At 40.6% G+C, this 19,058-nt stretch overlaps 1 protein-coding gene across 3 annotated transcripts; it reads left to right on the plus strand.

The window, feature by feature from the left end:
* The first annotated feature begins 2,210 nt into the window (after positions 1–2,210).
* On the plus strand, positions 2,211–14,501 carry PPP4R3B (protein phosphatase 4 regulatory subunit 3B). 3 transcript variants are annotated; one of them, XM_053460726.1, is made up of 15 exons: positions 2,211–2,670; positions 4,479–4,534; positions 4,798–4,896; positions 5,587–6,210; positions 8,813–8,890; positions 9,039–9,155; positions 9,295–9,411; positions 9,614–9,763; positions 9,916–10,003; positions 10,148–10,306; positions 10,899–11,068; positions 11,296–11,435; positions 11,946–12,139; positions 12,444–12,643; positions 12,894–14,501. In XM_053460726.1, exons 1-15 carry the CDS (start codon positions 2,529–2,531, stop codon positions 12,990–12,992), a joined length of 2,433 nt encoding a protein of 810 aa, XP_053316701.1. In that variant the 5' UTR covers positions 2,211–2,528; the 3' UTR covers positions 12,993–14,501. The 3 variants fall into 3 exon arrangements, with proteins under 3 accessions (XP_053316701.1, XP_053316702.1, XP_053316703.1); XM_053460727.1 differs by having other exon boundaries at positions 9,614–9,745; XM_053460728.1 differs by lacking the exons at positions 4,479–4,534; positions 4,798–4,896 and having other exon boundaries at positions 2,534–2,670.
* Positions 14,502–19,058: the final 4,557 nt, after the last annotated feature.

The raw sequence follows: 19,058 nt of genomic DNA on the forward strand, positions 1-19,058 counted from the left end.
CTTTTCTTCCCTTTTCACTTGAGTAACAGAGGTGTGTAAATGCATATGTAGCGCTTGATAAAAACAGGAAAGGTCTGTTTACTAAACAGAGTTGTGGTTTCAACTCCTTCATTTCGATATACATTATAAAGGGCCAATCACAGTGAGCTTCTGCTGCAGGTAAAACTTGGCCAGCCCTGTAAAATGTATAATTTAAATCTCCTTGGCCAACAACTTATGCATAGCCAGCTCAGCCCTCCATGCTGGAGGAACTTGCTAGTGTTGGACCTTCATAATGAATAGCAATGTAAGTGAAGAAAGCCCTGAATGCTGTTAGCAAAGACGTTTGCTATCCTGTGACATGGTGACTTCTAGTTTGTCATAGGACCATACCACAGACACTTCCTATATTTACGGTTATATGCACTTTATATGTATGTAGTGTCCCCATTGCAAATACATAGGGGGGTTCTGAAGAATGCCCCCCTCCCCTGCAACGTGCGGTGCGGGAGATACCTGTTCACCTGAGAACCGGTGAAATACTTCTCACCAGTCAGATCTGGTTCGGAAGATGCTGTAGATGGGGGTCTATCGAGACATCCGTGCACGTGCCTGGTAAGCGCTCTCATTGATTTCAGTGGATTATTCTGATCATTACATCTCAAAAGACAGAACAAACGAAAACTTCCAAGGATTTCTATGAATATTTGTGAATTATATCAAGAAAGGTTGAACAGATCTCATTATATTGGTATTTTTGTTTCTTCAGTAACCACATCCATGTACTACCCTCCCAGTAGCAGCATCGCCTTATACTCTTCAGGCCGACAGAGAACATCACATTCCGGTATTCCTTCTCTGATCTGTTTTTTCATGTGTGGCAGAGTTTGGTTGTCCACTAAAAATCTCCAAATTGGGACTCAAATTCATTAGATCCTTTTATAATAATAATAATAATAATGATGATGAAAAATAATTAAAAAAAAAATTCACCCTCATTCACCCAGCTTCCATAGTACTTTTGTGTGGGGCGGGTTTAATGGACAAGGGTAACTCCATGTTAAGAAGACGACTACTACTATTTAAAGATTTAGTCCCTGTATATCTATCCAGGCATTTTTTTTTTTTAAATCCTTTTTTACCCAAGTCTCTGGCAACCCCAGGAACAGCAAGGAGCATAAGAAGAAAAAACCCACAGAAAGAAATGACACCTGTATATTAAAAAATCCAACCCGTTCTATGTATACCCGTGTTTAGGTTTTAACCAGGGACATTCAACTAAAGAAAGCTGATGTCAGAAAATTAACAAATTAACATGCATTTTTGGAATAACAAGGATTTTGATGCCGTTTAATTTTTACGTGATGTGATCTGTACCATGTTCCCATCTCCAAGAACCACCTTCACAAATAGCAGAGGATCAAAGGTGAATACTCACTGGAAGCATAGAAGAAGACTGTTACTATTTATGAAACTTTTTATGGTAAACATTACATACATATTGTTTGCACCCACAGGACAATAAAGTATATAAAGGTGTATGTTGAGAGTTCCCCTTTAAGAAGCTGCATGCTCTAAGGGCTGGGCTCCCGCATCTGTGAATGGAGAATCCTGTATCGGTTGTAAATGCTACTTGTCCCTTTACTTGTTTGGGCTATGGAGGGCAGTGTGTAATAAAGTTGCGCCCGAGTTTTGTTGTTACTCGGCGCTGATTGGCTGAAACTTTGTTTCTATGTTGTTTCCCTGGCGATTTTTAAAAGATAAACCCCGTACAGACATCCGGGTACTAGATTTTAATTTAAAGGGATAGGAACGTGATAATTAAGCGGTTCTCGAGTGAAAAGCCGATTTGTGCATAAACCACAGCTTTGTTTCGCGTATGCATTTTCTAGCTGACTAAGTTACTGTAATTGCACCACTACATATCAGCATTAAAGTAAAAATAAAAAAAACAAGGCGCCCTGACGTTTTTCATTCCTTTATATAGGATGTGTGGGGGAAAAAATGTACTCAAGCACTTGACATTTAGAAAGTTTGTAAAGATATAGCTTTATTTTATTTACAGCGCTCGTCACAAATTCACCTCATGAAAAATGTCAGCTTTGTCTCACATATCCCGCCCACCCGTAGGATTGTCCAATAGCCCTCCACAATAGCAGCAGAGCGGACCAGGAAACCGTTCGCGGAAGTAACTAACGCTTTCTTGTCCCAAGCCGGCCGCCGTAGCCCCTGCGAAACCATCCCGTACAACCTGTTTTTATTTCTCTTTTGGAGGAAGAGAAAGGATAGAATCGGGTTTCAAGATGGCGGGTGTGTAATGTACGAGTAAAGAGGGGGAGGCAGTAAAAGCCGGGCCAGAGACCGTGGCCAACCGAAGGCTTTCACTGCTACATTTCGGTACACCATCAGACACCGTGTAACCTACAGAAGATGAACCGCGGCGGGGGCTTCTCGTGAAAGCGGCAGGGGACAGAGAGTGGTGGAGTTGGGCAGTGAAGGGGAAGAGCGGGAGCCGATATTAGCAACATCCGAGGGACTGCGGCAGCATCATGTCGGACACCAGGCGGCGTGTTAAGGTCTACACCCTGAATGAGGACCGCCAGTGGGACGACAGGGGCACCGGGCATGTGTCCTCCACCTACGTGGAGCGGCTGAAGGGAATGTCTCTGCTGGTGCGGGCCGAATCCGACGGTGGGTGCTCAGTATCAGTGTTGCGGGCATAGTGGGGGATGGGGTATGTGTAGAAGCATACTCGTATTCTTACAGTTTGCATAATGCATATACCAGGGTGCAGCTTCGAGTTACTCTACACTATGGCGATCCGCCCGTTTAAATAGCGTCTTGTCTGTGTGCGCACTTGTGATCATGGAAGTGTGTAGATCATATTTGCACGGTTATTGTGTGTGGTGTTTGATCGAGCCGGTGTGAACACGTGCGTTTATATTTATCATACATGCCGCTGCATTATCGTATTACTGAGGGAAAGTCTGAGGGCAATCTGCTGGGCTGTGTGATCGTTACATCAGTTTTTAAAGAGTGACGTAATAGGGGTCAGTTATTCAGGCACAAATACTGCGTACGCGGTGGAAACGTTCTGCTGGTCGCGGCGGTGCTTCACTTTCTCCACTTCGAGCGAGTGTTATGTTACTTTTTGTTCATAACTCCTAATATATTTTCACACAAATAGGCATTTTATTCGTGTGTCGTCAGCATCCAAAGAGCGTTAGCTCTTTAACCAAGTGGCCTCAGCATGTAAGGTATTGTCACTGCTTATCTACGGATCTGTTTATTCTATGTCTGCTTGTCTGATCCCATCCCAGCCCAGCCTTCTGTATCCCGTTTACCACTTAATTCTTATTGTACTTTAATATTAGTATCTCATAGTCCTAGTCCATCATAAAATGGAGGGTTATATTGCTGTAACCCTTTAATAAATGTGCCGTAAATCTTTATATATACAGTCTGAGCGTGTTGGGTCAAGAATGAATCTTTGTGAATTTGCATTTTATTGTTTTAATAAATAAAATACAGTCTCGGGCAGATCCTTTTAGGCAGGGCTGAGAAACCGGTGAGGAAGGTCGTTTGGGATTCTGGTTTACCTCCTCGGGTCACGTCAACGGTGGGCCTGGAAAATGTACAGTCCCCATGGAAATAAATCGCCATTTACAGTAACGCTAAGTAACCTACAGTAGCTCGGCTCGGAGTTCTTGGTATAGATTAAAAACACCAGCTTTATGAGTTTGTCCCATTGATAATATGGCCCCTGATCATTTAAGTTGGGGGGGGGAAACACGCCTAGGGAGACAAGGAAGTGTCCAAAACGGCCTATATGGGAATTCTTTGGTTGTATAGACGAAGGTCTGATGTATTGCTAGTATAACCGACCCGATGTCGTCGTGAAGTTCTGAATGGTTTCTGTACGCAGCGTGCAGTAGGAAGGTATAACTAGTTAGTCGGGGACCTGGTTTTGGGTGAAGCGGTGTGTTGGAACACCTACTTGGAGCTCTCCATGGCTGTCATCCCCTCTCCCCGCCGAACCATGGTCCAAACATGGCGATGACTTCTGCTGATGCCGCAGATTGCGAGAAATAAGGCTGCAATTTGAGTCTTATTTGGAAATGTGCGGCTTCCTTATGGGACGCCAGACGCAGCTTCTGTACTTACCTGATGCCATCGCAGAAATCTGGGCTCCAGGAGGGTTCTAATTTGTGGGGGAAGAGGTTAGGTGAGTATTTGTTTAATGGTTACATAGTGTTTGTATCGTATACGTTAGTGTGTATAACTTTACACAGCGTGGGGAGAGTTCCCCGTTGCACGGGACAAGGTTAGACAGTTCTGCTGCACCTTTTTAATACGTATTTGATAAAAATCCGCATAAATGTTGGTGTAAACCTACATCCTTTCAGGCTTCTATTAGTGACCTTTCATTTTCTTACGGAGATTCTAAAGAGTGAGTAACGTCCTTTTTTAATTAAATCAATCCTGTGTTCTTTACTCAGGTTCACTGCTTTTGGAGTCGAAGATTAATCCAAATACTGCATATCAGAAACAGCAGGTACGTATGCTCCGTTTGTTTTTGAATTGATAAGGCTTTTTATAGCCTTCAGTTTATTTTCATAGTATAAAGTACTCACGTCTGTGTTGCCTGTTCATTCTGTGTCCAAGTTTTCAGTCCTTAAATATAAATGTTAAACTTTTTTGGAAATACTACATGGATTGTCGGCTCTTAAAGCTCAATAGTTACCGAAAAGGGCTTATAGATATCGAGCTGCTTTACTTTTGAGGATTAAATCCATAAAATGTTTTTCTTGCTTCCAGGATACCTTAATCGTTTGGTCTGAAGCAGAAAATTATGACTTGGCCCTGAGCTTTCAGGAGAAGGCTGGTTGCGATGAGATCTGGGAAAAGATTTGCCAGGTATAGCAATTCTGGGTTTTTTTTTTCCCCCCATACATTTAAAACAGTTAACGCATGCAAGGTTTACCCCCAGGCCTAGATTAAGCATAGTGTGTTAATTGCCCAAATGTGATAATTTAACACATTGTACATATTACTTAAGGGGACTGTTCAGCCCATGCTGCTGAATCTATCAATTTCGTAACTAAATTTAACAGTTGCCAAAACCTTTCCTAGAAATAATGTCTCAGAAGTAGACAGTGATTGTTGCCATACAGAGCAAAAGCATCTGACAAGTATGTCTTTGTAATATTGCTTTTACTAATGTTCATTTGCTTAACGCACCAGAGAGTGCAATTAATAGCCTGACAAGGGCAACGGCACTTTTAACAGACCCCAGGGCTGTGAAAACCTCAACTCAACTTCAATCTCTTAGTGCCATGAACGCAGATAAGAGATGTGCTAACCAGCTTTGGAGTGTTTAGGAAATATTAAAGAGAAATATTTAGCCAAATTTAAATACTATATTTCACACCGTTTGGGCAAGAACTGTTATCCTGTTATCTTTTTTTTTTTAATCATTTTTTTTTGGTGTAAGGTATGCTGTCAAGTCTTCTTACTGGGAGAACATAGAAAAGAGTTGTTTGGCTGCCAAGGTCACTCCTATGAGACACAAAGCATTGGTTTACTCATTTATCTCTTCTGTACTAGGTGCAAGGAAAGGACCCATCTGTAGAAGTCACACAAGATCCAATGGATGAATCTGAAGAAGAACGTTTTGAGGAGATGACGGAGACTAGTAATTTGATCGACCTACCTAATTGCGAACTCGACAAACTCGAAGAGATTGCTGACCTCGTTACCTCGGTCCTCTCTTCGCCTATTCGCAGGGAGAAGCTAGCTTTAGCTTTGGAAAATGAGGGCTACGTCAAAAAACTATTGCAGCTCTTCCAAGCCTGCGAGAACTTGGATAATGCAGAAGGTTTACATCATCTGTATGAGATAATAAGAGGAATCTTATTTCTGAATAAAGCACCTCTCTTCGAGGTGATGTTTTCGGATGAGTGCATCATGGATGTTGTAGGGTGCCTAGAATACGACCCTGCTCTAGCTCAGCCGAAAAGACATCGGGAATTCTTAACCAAAACAGCAAAGTTCAAGGAAGTCATTCCCATAACAGACTCTGAACTTAGACAAAAGATACACCAAACGTACAGGGTACAGTACATTCAGGATGTCATCTTGCCCACCCCATCAGTCTTTGAAGAAAACTTTCTTTCCACACTCACATCTTTCATCTTCTTCAACAAAGTGGAGATTGTTGGCATGCTGCAGGTAAAGTGTGACGTGTGATTTTTCCCTTTGTGTCCTGAGAAATGTGTGACCTATCTTGACAGATATGAGGCATGTTGTGTGTCACTTAAACTATTAACTGAAAGATAATTGGTTGTGTTTTGTGATTTTTAGTGAACTGACAAAATATTCCATCAGCCTTTCTGTAAAGCATGATTCATGGTTCCTACATTAAGTTGGAACCTGAGAGGTGCTGCTGGAGATGTTTGTAGCAGCGAGAGGCCGGTGGTTATGCCACTTTACAGATCTTGCGTCAGATCTCGCAGAGTATTGCCTACTGTTCTGGAGAACCCATCTCTAGAGTGGCACATTCTTACTTTACAGAGAGTGGTATATGTGGAATAGCCTTCCAGCAGAAGTAGTATACGCCAACACAGTAAGGGATTTTTAAACATGCACGGAAAATAGGCATTTTCTGAATCTAAGAGGAGACCGTAGACCGATCTTAAATTTTGCTTTACAACAAGAATTAGCAGATTAGGCGGACCAAATGGTTCTTATCTGCTGTCCAATTAGATATTTCTGTTTACCTTCACAATTCATCATTAGTCCAGTGAGGTGACATGTTCCTGCAGCCAGTGACGTGTTTACCTTAGGTGTCGGCCGGCAACCCCTCCACACTGCTGTCCTTCTTTGGGGGCACCACATAGAAAGATACTATGAGGGACCATAGTCCTGTTACACACTTCGCTTGAGAAGCAAATCCTGTGCTTGTTGGTTGAGGAAAATAAGGAATGGGAAGCTGGAGGTCACTTTTGTGATGTATGAAAAGTAGATGTCGGCACGGTTCGCAGCATGAAGCCGTACGGTTTAAAAAGTGTACTTCTTCCCGCACCGGCCAGCGCGCTGGTTCTGCTCTTTGCTCATATTCTACAGAGCTATGTGGCAATAGGATCACTTTGCAAATGTCTTTTTATGCATACATTGTGGAAGAACATTGTTTTGCTAATGTTAAGAACTCTAGTGTGTGTGAGAATAGTGGTTAAACATACAACCTTGAGTTTAAATACTCCTTGTCGTGAAGGGGTTAATTATGGTACTATAGATAGAGGTGCAGGACTAAAGAAAGGTGTCTTTGTTGTATTGCCCCAATAATAATCGTTTAACTGTAGACCAGGGGGTAATAAACCTAAAACAATAGAGGGGCTGGCTTTTAGATCAAAACCAATTCTGTCGACCCCTGCTGTACTATCTTTTGCAGCCGGTAGGATTTTCGGTGCTTTCTAGAATTGGGGGGTATCCAGGCTGATTAGAAATTCACTTTTCTGACTTGTTTGAACTGGTCCGCAAAGTCCATGCGATAAAAACAAAACTTTTATACTAGTACTTTGGCAGAAGGAGTGCTGCTTATTGTGCTTATTAACGCAATACAAAGCTCTGGTTGCAGCAGAGAGGCAGTCATACACAAACAGTGCAAATCCGATTCATTGAGGACGTTTAAATAAACACAACACGATCTGATGGCTAATCTGAGCATTAAAACCGGAAGCGTGCCTAGTAAGTTGGTGGAACCCCTTGCATGTATTTGGCATATGTCCATTTCTAAAGGGCCATAAGCAATTCTTATCGCTCCTTTATGTAAAATAGAGACCAGAAGACAGAATTCCTTTCCCAAATGCATTTACAATCCCTTTTTCCACCCCAGCTAAATACCCTGCAAGTCATGCATTTGGCCAACTCCCTAGTCACCCCCTGGACCAACTTTTTTGGGTCAGGAGACTCAGGACCAATTATTGATCTTTTTATGGATTTTTCATGCCTTTAGCTGAATTTTACATGTGGATTATTCGGGGGAAAAACAGCTGTCATGTTGGAAAACAAAACAGTCTACTCCTGTACCATAGCATAAAATACAGCTGTGAACTGTCAACATTTGCCACACCATATATTTGTCGCATACATACAATGCGATGGGAATCTGAAAGTAGACTTATTGTCCACTAATAGTGCTGCTAAACACGTTCCGCAAAGTGTTTGAGCCAACAAGTAAAAAACAATGCTAGGTGACCTCCTCGGTCTAGAGCACAGTATGCCGATTAGTGGCTTGGCTTGCCTTAAAATTTTTGTACATATGTCACCTGCCATAGTCTGTCACATACATGTCTCATACCTTCCCCCTTTCTGCGTGTAACCATAACCCTTTTGTCTACCGAGAGAGAGCAGAATGCCAAGTCTCTTCAGTCCATCTGCAGTTCTATGAACTTTACAAACAGCAGTTACTGTTCATTGAGCTCTTGCAGAGGAGCCATAATAGTTATAAACATTGTGTGTACAATGCCTTTAACCCTGTAAATGAATGCCTCCATCTTTATTTAGGGGGAGAATAACTAAATCGACAATATTTTTCAAACATTTAATCCTGCACGAAAGAACATATCGGGTGCCAAAGTAAAATGTTTAGCTGGACTCTAGCTGTCCTACGGGGCTGAACATGTTTAGCTTTTTTTTTTTTTTTTTTTTTTTTCCTATGCATTATTTATTATTACAAAATGTAGTATATTATGACTATTGTAACAGTGCTGAGAAATCTGCCGGTGCTCTATAAATAAGTGTAATGTACGGTGTTTGTTTGTTTTAAACACAGGAAGATGAAAAGTTTTTGTCTGAAGTTTTTGCGCAGTTAACTGATGAAGCTACGGATGGTGACAAAAGACGTGAACTGGTAGGTTTTATATTTATTCTTTAGAATTTCTCAATTTAATAAAGGGTTTTTGAAGATCCACATGGTTTTTTGGCTTGTATATTTCTTATATATTTGAGTTAATTGGTAATCACCACTAACGGTTACTCTTCTGCGTTTTTTGTTTTAGGTACACTTCTTCAAGGAGTTCTGTGCGTTCTCCCAGACATTACAACCTCAAAACCGAGATGCTTTTTTTAAAACATTAGCAAACCTGGGAATTCTTCCTGCCCTGGAGATTGTAATGGTACGTTCCCCCCCCCCCCATAGTGTGTTTAGTATTGTATAAGTTTGGAAACGGTACATGGGGCATTGAGTTCATACTGTCTACTGGAGAAATAATTTTGTGTAACTAACATTATATATTTATTTTACGTTCCCTGCAGGGCATGGATGATTTGCAAGTACGCGCAGCAGCTACAGACATATTTTCCTATCTGGTAGAGTTTAGTCCATCCATGGTCCGGGAGTTTATAATGCAAGAAGCCCAGCAGAGTGATGATGTAAGTGACTTCCCTCTTTTTTGATGGTTGTCTGCTTTAGCAGCTGTGAATGAATGTGAAAATGTATTTAAATGTAATCCTCTGAGCAAAGGCCCACCCTTTAGTGGCCCTTTCCCAGATATGTCTGGTGTAGCTTTATTAGTTCTGAGTTACAATCGCTTCAAAGGTTTATTTTAAGCTTTGTGGTTTACTTTTTTAACAGGACATTCTTCTCATTAATGTTGTAATCGAGCAAATGATTTGCGATACTGATCCGGAACTTGGAGGATCTGTTCAGCTCATGGGCATCCTGCGTACTCTGCTCGATCCAGAGAACATGTTAGCAACAGCTAATGTAAGACCTTACAACTGGGTAAAAGCAGCTTTACTATTTACTTCTGTTTAGACATTGTTTGGTGTGTATGTATTTTTACACAAACCTTTTGTGTTGGCATTGTGAAAAATGTTTTTAATGCGTTTTAAGAACGGATCGTGGTTTTAGAGCGGGTTTTTTTTTTCCTTCAGAAAATGGAAAAGAGCGAGTTCCTGAATTTCTTCTACAGCCATTGTATGCGAATACTCGCTGCACCGGTCTTGGCGAGCACTTCAGCAGGTAAGCTTGAGAAAGGTTATTATCCAGGTGACCTGGTGTCATTTTGTCCTTTACCGGGCAAGGCTGACTAAGCCATTTTCAAATGCGTTAATAAAGCTCAATTTGAGCAGACGGATAATGTAAATTCTGCGCTTTGTTTTTCAGATAATTATCAAACTGCACAGCTGCTTGCATTGATATTGGAGTTACTCACATTTTGCGTGGAGCACCATACTTATCACATGAGAAACTTCATAATGACCTCTGAATTATTTGGAAAAGTATTAAGCCTGATGAGCTCGAAACATACATTTTTGGCCCTATGTAAGTGTTTTTTTGTTTAACTGTATATCCTCTTTATCTCATAAATATAATTGTTTATTTTTAGGATAAAAGGCCTTATTAATACACTTTTGTGTGTTTAGTTCACTGGTTCTCCTTCTTTTAGCTAGCAATTTCAAATCTGCGTGATTAACAGGACAGTTTAGCCTGTTTGCCCTGTATGGGAAAAATATAAATACAAGTATACAAATATAAGTATAAACCAGGGGACAAGTTGGATTCCCCTTGGATGTTCTTGACAATTTACGCCACATTATGCGTGGTGACCTACCAGCTGCTGAACCTTCGATTAGTGACATGCTGAGTATGAACGTAAACCATATTTCTTGGTTCTTCAGTGGTTACTGTGGGTTCTCCAAGCTGTGGAAGATTTCAGTATCCTTTTTGTTCCCTAAACCAAAATAACCATATTTTTCTAATGATTTAGAAGCCAGCATGGTTGCCATCAGCAATTTTGAACTGTATAGCACGCCTTGCCCTCTTCCAGTGAAGTTTCTATGTTCATAGCTTGCCTTCATGTTTTATCTTTACCATAGCCATAACAATGTTTGTTTTTGTTAATTTTTTTTTATAGGTGCTTTGCGTTTCATGAGGCGCATAATAGGCTTAAAGGATGATATTTACAACAGCTGCATTATAGACGACAACCTATTTGAACCAGTTATTAATGCACTTCTCGGCAATGGGACCAGATACAATCTGTTAAATTCTGCGATACTTGAACTATTTGAGTTTATTAGAGTGGTGAGTAAATGTCTAGAAAGCATTCTTATTGCTTTTTCTTTTCTTTTTCTCCGTTCACACTTCCTATTTTCGCCACACAGATCTACACCTTCCTTTCTTTGGATGTAAAAGCCTTGATGTATTTTACAGATATTGCTTTTGTTGCTCATGCATGATCAATAGAGTGCATTTTATGGCAATGAAATTGTACAGTTCATTTTATCTAAAACAGGTGTTTTCTCTTGCAGGAAGATATACGGTCTCTAACATTGTATATATTTGACAACTTTTATACGGCACTTGAACCTATTGAGTATGTTCAAACCTTTAAGGGATTGAAAGCCAAGTATGAGCTAGAGAGAGAGCGTCAAAACCAGAAATTAAACAGGTAATTTGTGACCAAGACCAGGTTTTCTCTGTTAATGTGCTGTGTGATTCTTCTGCGGAAACAAGAGCTCTTCAGTAACTTGTCACCTTAACTGCTTTTAACATTGCTTCATTAACCTACAGCTGATGCTCTAAGCACCTTAACTAATGTTCTCGGTTACAGAACAAAATATACATGGGTTCTGACATATGTTAAATCGTATATAATCACCTGCTGGTCGGCAGCAGATTTCCCCGTGCCGTGAGTCCTACAATGCTTCTTAGCACAGCTTTTCAGGTTGTACTGATACATCCATACGGTCGCAAAGGGGTTAATACATAAATAGGATGTGTCAGGTACACTTAAGTTACTTTGTCATTTAAAAAAGATAAAGCTTGCAACTAATTGATAGAGGCTGTAACACAGGATGGCATAGGATATAACAGCATTTTTCCTAAATTAAATTACCGCATTGCTTTTTACGGTTTCAGAACTACGAAATATTATACATTTTACCCTCTTCTCCCACAGCTGCAATGTAACACCTATATTGCGCATAAACAGCAGACTCCGTAGGGGTACAAGATCCTTGGGAGGAGACGAAGAGTTGTGGTTTAAAGAAGTTGAACAACAAATAAGCGAAGCCGCCGCAACTTCTGCAGAGAAATCGAAAATGGAAGCGGAATTTCTAGATAGCTATGAGAAATTCATGGAAAACAAAAAAGGTAAATGGCGGCTATAAGAAGGGAACGTTAAACTAACCTTGCTGTTGAAAACTGTGGCCTGTTCTTTACATTTTAATGTGACATTTCACTAGTTAAGTGTGTAATTGATAACGGGGAACTGTCTTCTTGGCCTCGACGTAAATATGCAGCATCTGTGCGTTTTTTGTGATGGTAGTGTTTGTGTAACTGATAGACGTGGCTTAATGGGTGCCAGACACCACATGTGGTTGCTAAGTTTCTGCTATGCCTTCATTTTCCTAATGCTATATATATGATTTTTTTTTTGTGCTATTTACTTCCCTAGCTAAAGAGAGTGAAGATAAGGAGAACCTTCCAAAGAGAACAGCTGGGGGAGCGTTCAAGTTCACCTTTTCACACACTGCCAGTACAGCTAATGGAACAAATAGTACAAACGGCAAATCTGTGGCAGCTCAGACACCACCAGCAGGTTCTAATGGATCGTCCTCAAACGCCAACATGTCCACTGCAGTAACATCTTCCAAGGTGAGCTTGTGGCCCATTCACGTGCTGTTTTCTAATACTTCATTTACCAGTCCTAGATCAGGCAGGGTGAACAACTGACTTACCCAAGTCTCCTCACTATAAATGGTTGCATGTTTTGGAGAGTTGCGGGACCCTCCTGCAGTGTTTATTCAAAACACGCGGTGTGAAACCTTGTCTTTACTCACTTAAGCTTTTAGTTTTTGTGTTCAACTCGGCATCGGTTTACTGGCTAACGTCACTATTTTGTAAGCAGGGCAATGTGATTGGCCTAGTTGACTACCCTGAAGATGAGGACGATGAGGAGGACGAAGACGCCTCTCCCAGAAAGAGACCACGCCTGGGATCCTAGAATGATATGGACATACGGCTGTGTGTTCTTCAATCAATTATAAATGTGATTAATAAAATGTTGATGTTTTAAGGATTAACTAAATAAGCAGCGGATTCTTTTCAAGTACGAAGTGCTGAAGCTCTCTGCTAGGGACTACGTACAGAAGTAGCCAAACTGCACTAGAAGGCTATAAATGCCATGCTTTCATGGAAGCCCTTCTAGTGTCCTCAAACTACGAAAGTCTAGATGATTGCTTCAGTGTATTATGCATCTTGTGCTTGGGACAGAAGGTGGCACTTTTAGAAGACCACTTCAATCTGACTGGGTTGCCCCCAAGATGCATATGACCTAGGATAATAAATGGAAGCTTTCAGGTGCACACCCAATAATCTTAATTTTGTAATGGTGCTGGCCATAGTGTTTTATCACTTGCCTGTTTTTATAAAAAGAATAACATATCAGTTGAAGGGAAGCATTCTGTTATTAGAAAAAAAAAATGAAAGTCAGTGGGACCATTCTTTGTAACTCTTACTGTCTACAATAGTAGCGACGGGGATAAAACATTGAACATTGTTACGTGCATGTTACTTTTTAAACTAAAGGAATCTGTATTTTAAAGAAATCTGGACAGCTATAATGAGCGGCCCGTCCTACATATTGCACTTCCAGACTACATCAGTAGCTTCCATAATGTATCTGGAAATTAGCCCGTTGACCTCTTAACCAGTGCCTGAATCTCTTGCAGTGTTAAAGCTTGGTGTTAAGTACATGGATTTTATTTTTTTTTTATTTTTTTTTTTATCATTTTCCTACAGATTTCTTGTTTTGTCAGTAACATCCATGCTGTGGTTAGTAAAGTTATCTATCATATGTTCCTAATTTCAAATTGTTAAAGCTGCGGCTACGAAAAAAAATATATACCAAAGGGTTACAAGCAAATTTAAATCTTACGGGTTAAGAACAGAAATTTAGCTGGAAGAAGATTCTATATTGCCAATTATAATTGAATCTAAGGAGCTCGTAATATCTTCGGTAAGACTGTAATGTGAAAAAAAGTCCTTTTTTGTTGGTAGTAATTCACAGCACATTCCATGGATGTAAATGACTTGCAAATCATACAAAAATGAGTTAAAACACGATTGTTTTTATTTGGGGGGAGGGGTGCCCATGTACTGTAAATATTTTAATATTGACCCATATATGATCTGAGATCATGCCTACCTATTGAACTATTAAACCAGCCACAATCCACTACATTAGTTGCCCATGTGATATGGGTCCGTTTCTCCTGGAAATAGTTTAAACAGTTCCTGGCTTTGGAGATTTTTTGTAGTCTAATTTCAGCTATTGTTTGGAAAGATGGGCTGTTTGTGTACATATGAAGTATAGGTTTTTTTCCATAAAAACAGAAGTTTATTTTGTATTAAATGCCACTGTACTTGTATTACACCATTTGTATACATGTGGTGATTTTAATGCTAAACTGTAAATTCGGGAATTAAAATGTGACCCTGTAATTCCATAAAATTTTGTTCCGTTTTGATTTATTTTGTAGTAAAATGTTATATTGTAGAGGGCAGAAGCACTATATTTAACTTGACTAAGAAGTGCCGCTAACTTTAAATGTCATGTTTTTTTTTTCTTTTCTATACCCAGGAAACCAATGCCTTTTGAAAATGCTTACAATATCTAAAGCTGTTATTCTAATCGGGGGGGGGGGGCTACTAAATATTTATTTTTAGAACTCTCCAAAACTGATACTTTGAAGTACTGGTAGCCTAAAGTTCATGGTCATATAGTGTTTTGCGAATCCCCAATATTTTAAGTATTTTATTTGCGGTATGCATTAAATCCATGTTATGTATACATATTGATTCGACAACAGGAACTGGAAAACATTTTTAGCATGTTTGTTTTAGCCATGATTTTTCCTGTACGCACATATTAAGGGGGCCTGTGGTCTGAAAATTCTTGCTGCTGGTTGGTTGATTCAAGTGCATGCGGTCAGAATAGCATTTCTGAGTCTGCTTTGGAGCTGACAGGAGGCAAGTATATCACTTGCAGGGAGAAATAGTCCTCCCAATACATCTGCTGCACAGAAAAAAAACGCGAAGAGGCAAATGCATATGGCAAGTATTGCGTGCATTTGCAAGGTGGACACCACAAACACTGTCATAAAATAGTGGTGTTGTCCCTTTGAAATGCATTTGACAGCTGGAGTGTTCCCAAATGGAATTAAAAGACTAGAAACATCCCAGGTTTACTCCAGGGAGAGCTTGTGAAAATGACATAACCTAAGTGGCAGGAGATAGATGACACAAGGGACTGTCACGGCCATTACTGTTGGTAAAACCCATATAGGTAGTGGTATGGATTAAAAAAAGGTTGGGAATGCAGCAGCTGCAGTTTAATGTTGAAAGAAATTGCATTTGTTTAAAAAAGAAAAGACATACAATGCTCACCCACGTAAGAAAGGAATTTGAGTGTACTTCTGAGAACTTAAAGGTAGGATAAGCTTATACGGAAGCGGGGTGCTGGACTCCCAGCAGATATGGTAGAATTTTGTACGGTAAGAATCCATAAATGCAAAGGATAAAGCATATGGCTTACCTAAAAAAAATAAGACCAGACCAAGGACTGAATACGATTTTGAAGTTTTACAGCAAAAAAAAAAAAAAAAAAAACATCTTTCAAGACTGTTATTTCTGCCTTACTGCTGGCAAGTGTCTTGTCTCGTGCTCCGATAGGAGCATTTAGCTGTGTTAGAACCCGCTTTGTTGTGTGAAGGGATGATGGGATACCCCTCACCTGGTTCCTTTTTGTGACCTCCAGTTAGGTTTTGGTCCCTTGTGTTCTTCTTACCTGTAGGTCCCCAGTGGGACTGTTGGGCGACTCCAGCAGCTGCGGGGAGTTGAGTGAACGCTCCTCGTGGGAGTTTTTCTTTGCTTTCTGCTCATAGATGTGCCTCGTTGCTCAGCAATTTACGTTATGAGCCTATCGGGCCTGATGACCATGACTCAGGAAGTGCAGAACAGAGAGAAACCTCTCCTCCTGTATACCCAGTATAATAACAAAGATCTACATGCAAAATGATGCAAAGAAAGTTTTATTTGGTGGCAACCAAAAATGTGCTGCCAAAGCAGCCAAGGAAAAGAAATTGGCAGGTAAGAATTCAGTTACCATGTCACCCTTTGGCAGCACAGGTGAGGTGTAACACAGAAAGGGGGGTTCAACCAATGACTGCTTCCAAGACTCATCTGCGATAGCCTGCAGAGGAAGAAACGTGCAGTCTATAACGCTAAGAGATTAGAGGTCTTCTGAACTGTGTCTGCATATTTGGTCAGGAGTAGTTTCGGCCTTTTGTACCCAGGATGTAGTCAGAGTGTGGATCGAACGGTCTTATAAACTTGAAGGTGCATCCTTGCCTGCCGGTTTATTGCACTCACAAATAGCTTGACTGATCCATACTGCAATGGTGGGCTTATAGACTTAAGTATCTTCCTGGGCGGAAGAAAGCCATTTGAAAGGCCAGCAGCACATTTCCAGGGTCGAGTTCCAGACTGGTAAGTAAGCAGGCACCTCTTGACATCCATGTAAAAATGTTGAAAATTCTGCCCCCATGTACTATTTGGGAGAGCTTTGAAGCCAGCCTATTCAATTTACCCCCATCAAAACATATATTTTTGAAAAATAGACAAATGCTGGTATTTTAACCCTTTCCATGCACACATTTTGCCACCAGCCTTGCAGTAGTATTTATTTTTTTTCCCACAAGCCTCCTACTTTTAGGTATGATTTTTTAGCTCATGGTATGTATCACTGCCAAACACCCCAAAATGTGTTCAGCAACATCTCCTGATTACAGTGATGCTCATGCATGGGTTTGTCAGGTTATTTAGTCCACCGAGGTGGCAAGGTGTGAATTTTTTTTGCCATTTCAACATCTGGTCAGTCTGTGCCCATATCCAATTTCTGGGACGTCTTTGAACCTGGCCAATTATTTGATTTACCCCATCAAGTAATTCAAGTTCCTGTTGGTGTAATGGTCAGGTGTCCCAATACTTTTGTCCGTCGAGAGTATTTTCATGGACAAAAATATGTAATTCAGTAATTCATATTAAAGGGACTCAACCGCACAGCTGATTATATGAGCAGACATCTCCAGGAGAATTGTCTCTAAACCCAGAGGTTTTCTGGCCTCTGCGTGGGAATGCCAGTTATAGACTTTATGGTGAAGTGCTTGAGGTTTTTTTCCCATCCTCTTTTGGTTCGGTGGCCAGAAGTCTGGATCACAGAATGTTATGCCAGTAGAGGCTGTGGAACATACAGGTTCTCTTCTGTAAACTTCAAATGAGCATCAATTTTGTGGACAGCAGTGGCTTCTTCTGCAGTGTCTTTCCATTAAAACAGATCTTGTTCCAGGGATTTCTGTAAGCCTTTAGCTGTCTTACTGTTGAACATTCCATCTTTTAGACATACGGTACTTTTGTAACCTTTTCTAGCTTTACGCAAGTCAACAATTTTTAGTTTAAGTTTTCAGAGCTCTCTCTTTTCCGAGGCATGGTTAGCATGAAACAATAGCAAGCTTTTTTGGCAAGCCACTCTGACCAATACCTCTTGTCTGGTTGATTTGACACCATGTTAGTTGACACCTAACTTGTATTAGCTTTTGGAGACATCATTGGCCTAGGGGCCCTCATACTTTTTCCACATTGCACTGTAAATGCTTACACAATGTGTTCAATAAAGACATGAAAACATAATTGTGTGTGTGTTAAGTTGAAGAAGACTGTGGTTGCCTATTGTGACTTAGTGGAAGATCTGATCAGATTAATGACCAGTATATGCAGAAATTCAGGTATAGAAAAGGTGACGGTGTGGTTTTTAATGAATTCATGATACTAAAAGCTGCTTAATAGTAGTAGTTCTTGACAAATTTGTATAACAAATGATTTTAGTGCAATGGGGTGGGTGATCATAACCACCATGATAAAGAAACAGTGCAGTTGATAGGCTCGCTTAAAATACTCTTAGTTCTTTATTGCAGGATCATGTATGTAATAAAAATAAATATTAGCTAAGCTTTGCACCTACAGTCAAACTGTCTCTGAACCCCCTCCTCCGCATGCTGCTGCTCAATACTAGTCCTGTGCTCTCCGGTTGTTTTCAGCCCCCGACTGTGGTAAAATGTGTTTTAAAACTGCAGGCAAGTTTAATGAACCAAATGGAAAGTTTTCAGGGCCGGCCCAGGACAAAATGCCGCCTGGGGCGAAGTTTAAAACGCCCCCCCCCCCCCCATTATACTTACCTTTCAGCAGTCCTGCGGGGAGTCTCCCTGCTCGGTCTCGGTGCCGGCTTGTAATGCTGAGCGCCGGAAATGACGTCACCGAGCCCGAGGGCTCGCAGAGGAGAGAGGGGCGCCGAGCAGGTACTGACAACTTGGTAAGTGAAAACCACTCGGCGCCCCTCTCTCTCTTCCGCTTAAAAATAAAAAAAAATAAAAAAGGGCTTGGGGCAGCAAAGTGCCTCCCCTTAAAAAGTGCCACCTGGAGCAGTTGCCCCACTCGGCTCAGTTGTCGGGTCGGCCCTGCAAGTTTTCATCCATTTTTATGGATTGGAAAAATCAAGACAAATACTAGCGAGTTATTCATGTTGCAGGGCTGTTATTTCATATCTACATCATGCCCTGTGCAATATACATGAATAATCCTCATTATTAAAGGTATTGCACCCATTCAGTTATTCCAGGTGTTGACTGGTTTAGGCAGCGATAATGTCAAGCGAGTGAACTTTAGGAGAGGAAATTGATTAGATATGCTATCCTCGTCACATTTTGCCATTAATCTCAGCTTCCTTGCGGTAATATAGTTAATTGCTTTAAAAAAATATATATTTTCAAAACAACTAAGCAAAGTGCAAAACAAGATAGAGGTTATTTAACTAAGACAAAACACTGAGCGTTGTAACCTATTAAACAAATAAACCTTAGCAGATCTGCCATTTTATCCTCTGAGGATTTAATTAAAAGAGAAAAAAAGCTTAAAGCTTTTAGAATCTATGGCAACAACCTATCAGTGCCTGCTT

The sequence above is a fragment of the Spea bombifrons genome, chromosome 3, assembly GCF_027358695.1.
Source record: "Spea bombifrons isolate aSpeBom1 chromosome 3, aSpeBom1.2.pri, whole genome shotgun sequence".
In the NCBI taxonomy this organism is placed as follows: Eukaryota; Metazoa; Chordata; class Amphibia; order Anura; family Pelobatidae; genus Spea; species Spea bombifrons.